General features: G+C 46.8%; 1 protein-coding gene across 1 annotated transcript; it reads left to right on the forward strand.

The window, feature by feature from the left end:
* The first annotated feature begins 81 nt into the window (after positions 1 to 81).
* Positions 82 to 5,081, forward strand: MIP (major intrinsic protein of lens fiber). The gene is made up of 4 exons (XM_019742313.2): positions 82 to 659; positions 1,127 to 1,291; positions 1,714 to 1,794; positions 3,289 to 5,081. The coding sequence occupies exons 1-4, from the start codon at positions 300 to 302 to the stop codon at positions 3,472 to 3,474; spliced, it is 792 nt and encodes a 263-aa protein (XP_019597872.2). The 5' UTR covers positions 82 to 299; the 3' UTR covers positions 3,475 to 5,081.
* Positions 5,082 to 5,204: the final 123 nt, after the last annotated feature.

Here is a 5,204-nt window from a genome sequence, read left to right on the forward strand (position 1 = left end):
TTCAGGCCCCTGTTCCTGGTCCCTTCCTTTCAGAGTCTCTCCAGCCCTGACACTACCCCCACGTTTACACCCAGGGCTCTACTTGTCTCCCAGTTGAGGAGGTAGGGGGAAATCCTGCAGCTTTATCAGATGCATGAGAGTGGGCCCAGCCCTCTGCAGCCGTGAAGGGGTTAAGAGGCTGGGCCCGCCACCTCAGCCTGCCCCTCCCAGGGATTAATTGTCCTCTATAAAGGGGACTGTCTACCCAGATCAGGCCAGGGGGGTTTCAGGGACCCAGGCATTGTGCCCACCCCCCTGCCATGTGGGAACTGCGGTCAGCCTCCTTCTGGAGGGCCATATTTGCTGAGTTCTTCGCCACCCTCTTCTATGTCTTCTTAGGACTGGGGGCCTCACTGCGCTGGACCCCTGGATCCCTGCATGTCCTACAGGTGGCTCTGGCCTTTGGCCTGGCCCTGGCTACGCTCGTGCAGGCTGTGGGCCACATCAGTGGAGCCCATGTCAACCCTGCAGTCACATTTGCCTTCCTGGTGGGCTCCCAGATGTCCCTGCTCCGTGCCTTCTGCTATATGGCAGCCCAACTCCTGGGAGCTGTGGCTGGGGCTGCCGTGCTGTATAGTGTTACTCCGCCTGCTGTGCGAGGAAACCTAGCACTTAACACGGTAATCGTTGGCTGAGTCAGGCTGAGGGGGCCTGGTTCCCTGACTCCCTGCCTGGTACAGGTGGATCAATACCGCAGGGGTCTGGGACAGGGTGTGTGTGTGTGTGTGTGTGTGTGTGTGTGTGTTTCAGGGTGAGGAGGATCAACAGGTTGTTTGGAGGGATGGGGAAGGCCTCCAAACCACAGGACTGAGAATCAGGAAAACTGAGTTCCAGTCCCAGCTTTCCTTCCAACTCCTTGCAGGTATTTTACCTTACGGGGCCTCAGTTTCTGCATCCGAATAAGTGGGTGCAATTATTTCCAACATGAAGGAATACTATTAGGAGAAATTAAGAAACAAATACAGTTACTACGAAGGGGGTTGTATTATTCTTCCTCTCCAGGAATTGATGCTATAAAGACGGGATCCTGCCTGGGAAGACTTGAGGTTTCCTAATGAGCTGCCTCCCTTCTTCTTCCTTTGCCCAGTTGCACCCTGGGGTGAGTGTGAGCCAGGCCACCACAGTGGAGACCTTCCTGACACTCCAGTTCGTGCTCTGCATCTTTGCGACATACGACGAGAGGCGGAATGGCCGCTTGGGCTCCGTGGCCCTGGCCGTTGGCTTCTCCCTCACCCTGGGGCACCTCTTTGGGGTAAGCAGGAGAGAGGAGCAACTTCTCATTTAAGGATTCCAGGGCCCCCAAACCTTTCCTGACTTTCAAGGGCTCTTCTCGCCCACCTGACTGTCAAACATGAACATTACCCACCTCCCTCTGTATCAGTCAGCACAGAGGAATCAACCCTGCTTATTCCTCTGTTTTATGACCGCTGTATCTAGTCCTTCTTGAACCCAAGGTGGAAATGCATGCATTATGGGTAGATGTGGGCTTTGCCTGTGGATCCGTAGTCTGTCCCCAATGGGGCATCACTGCCTTCCCTCCATTGTGGGACCCCCATACGGTGTCCTTCCCTACTTGCTGCTGGCTGGAGGCAAGGTGCCAGCCCTAAGGGGCATGTGGGTTGTGGGGAGACAAGCTGGGGTAGAGTATCTCAGTTACAACTGTGTCTTTTGCAGATGTATTATACTGGTGCAGGCATGAACCCTGCCCGCTCCTTTGCTCCTGCCATTCTCACCAGAAACTTCACCAACCACTGGGTAAGTTAGGGGAGAGGGGCAAGATCCTGAAGCCCTCCTGGATGGGTGTGGATGCAGGTTCCAGGTTTGGTTCCTGCTTTCCATCTGGATGTGTTGACTGCTCTACCAGCATTCAGTTAAGTGGGCTGTCACAGACTTTGGCCTGCTTGTGTGAGCAGGATTAATTATTTTGCTATAAAGAGAAGCTCTAGCTCATATTGTTCCTTTGCTGGATAGTCAGGGAATTTTACTAAATATCCACTGGATTCTAAAACTAGCACTGTAAGGACAGACAAGTGAACAGGAAGACAAAAATTTCTACTCTCAGAGGTCAGGATGTGTATGAGCACAAAGGGCCCTGGGTCTTATCCCAGTTCTAGCACTTTACTAGCCTCATGTGTGACCGTGGCAAAGAACTCAATCATGCTGAGCCTCAGGTTCCTTACTATAAAATGAGGTGTTATGAGAAGTGTCAAAGTTGTACGTGTGAAATATTTAGCACAGAATTGGGTGTGGAATAAGTTCTCCATAAAAACTGGCTGTGTTGGGGCAGCTGGTTAGTTGAGTTGGTTAGAGTGTGGTACTGATAACACCAAGGTTGCCGGTTCAATCCCCACATAGGCCACTGTGAGCGGCGCCCTCCTTAAAAAACAAAAACAATAATAAATTGGCTGTGTTGTTTGGCCATATGTCAGACAAGCATAAAAATAATTCAAAACCATTTTCAGAGCTGTATACGCACTTTCATGGCCGCATTATTCACAGTAGCCAAAAGGTGGAAGCAACCCCAGTGTTCCTCACAGAGGAATGAATAAACAAAATTGAGTATATACATACAATGAAATAATGTTCAGCTTTAAAAAGGAGGAAATTCTGATGTGCTGCAACATGGATGAACCTTGAGGACATTATGCTTAATAAAATAAGCCAGTCACAAAAAGACAAATGCTGTATAATTCCACTCAGATGCAGTATCTAGAGTAGTCAAATTCATTGAAATAAAGCCAAATGGTAGTTGACAGGGGCTTGGGAGAGGGGAAAATTGGGAGTTGTTGTTTAATGGGTATGGAATTTCAGTTTTGCAAAATGAAAAAGTCCTGGAAATTTGTTGCACAACAATGCGAATACTGGTATATTTGACACTATTGAACTGCACACTTAGAAATGGTTAAGATGGTAAATTTTATGTTATGTGTACTTTATCACAACGAATAAATTTTTTTCAAAGCAATATATAAAGTAATGCAAACTGGTAACAACAAATAGAACATACCTAAGAAGGCGTGGGATAAAGGAATAATTTGATAAGTCAGAAAAGAAATAATGAATTTTGAGGTCCAGGCACTGGAACATTCTAGATATTTAAAAGAAACAAACACTGATTTCTGCTTAAATAGTGCCCAATTGTATGTGCCAAGTGCAGGATGTCTGTTTTCTACCGATGGAGTATGGAAGAGACCTGTCTTGCTCTTGGTCCCTTTTACAAGCCTGATTATTCCTTTCCTCTTCCTACAGGTATATTGGGTGGGCCCGATCCTTGGAGGGGGCCTGGGCAGTCTCCTCTATGACTTTCTCCTCTTCCCCCGACTCAAGAGTGTTTCTGAAAGACTGTCTATTCTCAAGGGTACCAGGCCCAGTGACTCCAAAGGACAACCAGAAGGCACAGGAGAGCCTGTTGAACTGAAGACCCAGGCCCTGTAAAAGCTTCAGTTGGATAGAGGGATTAGGAAGCTTCTGGGTTTTGTGGAGGGGCTAAGCCAGTCACTGGATGAAAAGAGACTGTGGGGAGGGGCACGTATTTCTTCATTTTTTAATTTATATGTGTGTGGGTTTTATTGTGTTTGGGGGTTTTTTTTGTTTTGTTTTTTGCCTTTTGCCTTTTGCCGTTTGAAATCTTTCAAGTTGCATTCATGAGCTGGTTGGTGCAAATTTCCCTTCCTCCCTATCCCTCTTCTCTTCACTGCTATGTGTATATGATTGTGCGTATGAGTGTGAGTAAATGTGACTGTGTCTGAGTTTTTGGGGCATGGCAGGAGACATGGGGAAGAGAAAAGAGGTATCATCCTACACCTTTCTCTCCCAACCCAATGTGGTGAGCACCGGGTACCAAGACCTTAAGTTTCTGCCTTTACCTTCATGCCAGTCCAGTGTATGGTTCTAGGTTTCTGAGTGGGCAGGGAAGCAGGGAGTATTCACAGGAGGCAGATGGAGACAACTGGATGAGACAAAGCATTCCAAGGGTTGGGGGCAGGGAGAAAGGAAATAGAGTTATTAGCCCCAGTTCAGGATGCAATTTTACCAAAAAGTTTAGGGAATGGGAGAGTGTAGCCCACTTATCTCAGGATGCTTGCCCCAGAGACTTGGGTGGGGAAGTAGCCCTCAGAAAAGTGAGCACTGGGGTTTGAACTGTTCCTTAAAGCCACATAAAACCACATAAACCAGTCTACATCTACTGGCTGGGTTTTGTTTTCATTCTGGCTTGATGAATCTCTTTGGAGGCCTTGGGCCACAGCAAGCTTCCAACCTAAACAAGGGGTGGGTGAACCTAGAATCTAGAAAAATTAAGTAACTTAACCGTTCTGCCTGACATCCCCAGAGGGGTTTCTAGGCAAATGGTACTTCAGCCCCAGAGGAGCTCCACCGCAAAAACAGGAAATCTGATGCCTGGAGCAAAGGAGGAGGGGTCTGGGGAGCTGTAGGAGGTAAAGGCTTTGATTCTGTTTTAATTTAGTTAGAGCAGATCAACGCACTCTTCAAATGGCATCTTTCTGCTTTTATCAGTAGTTTTATAGTCTTTATTTTCCTTTTTTGTGTCTTTTCACTTTTCTCTCAACTGTCCTTTCATCTTCAGCAAATCTCTTGTAACTCTTCTCATATCCCAGAAATTGATTTCTTCTATTCAAATGCTTAATAAGTCAGGAGATAATTAATTATTCGATTGAGCCCTATCTTTTGTTGTTGGCAAAATATACTCATCTCAGCAGAGGCCAGAGGAGACCGTCAACTGACAAATGAATATTTTATTGCTGATCGCTTCTCTTTTACGAGCCTCCTGCATACTTTGCAAGCTTTAAACCTTTACCTCTAGTATGACAGACAGCCCCGCCCCGCAAAAGACCATTCTTCCCGGTAGCTCAATTCTGCACTTCCCAAATAAAGCCCAGCTTTTCTAAACAACCATATGAGACTTTGAAATCATCCACTTGAGTAGGAGAAGGGAAAGAATGTTTGTAAATTCACTTTTAATAGGACTTTGAGTCCTATTATCTTAAGTCAGAAGAAAATTCATTGCGTTATGATTTTTGTCTCAATGTAGGGGATCGACTCTAACAAAACAGTAATTGTACTCGCTTCCCTTTTCCTTATTTTATCACCAAACCCCCTGCCCGCACGAGGTCAAATGGACCAGCCCGGCTCGCCCCGCCCCACTC

This window comes from Rhinolophus sinicus, linkage group LG02 (assembly GCF_036562045.2).
Source record: "Rhinolophus sinicus isolate RSC01 linkage group LG02, ASM3656204v1, whole genome shotgun sequence".
Taxonomy (NCBI): Eukaryota; Metazoa; Chordata; class Mammalia; order Chiroptera; family Rhinolophidae; genus Rhinolophus; species Rhinolophus sinicus.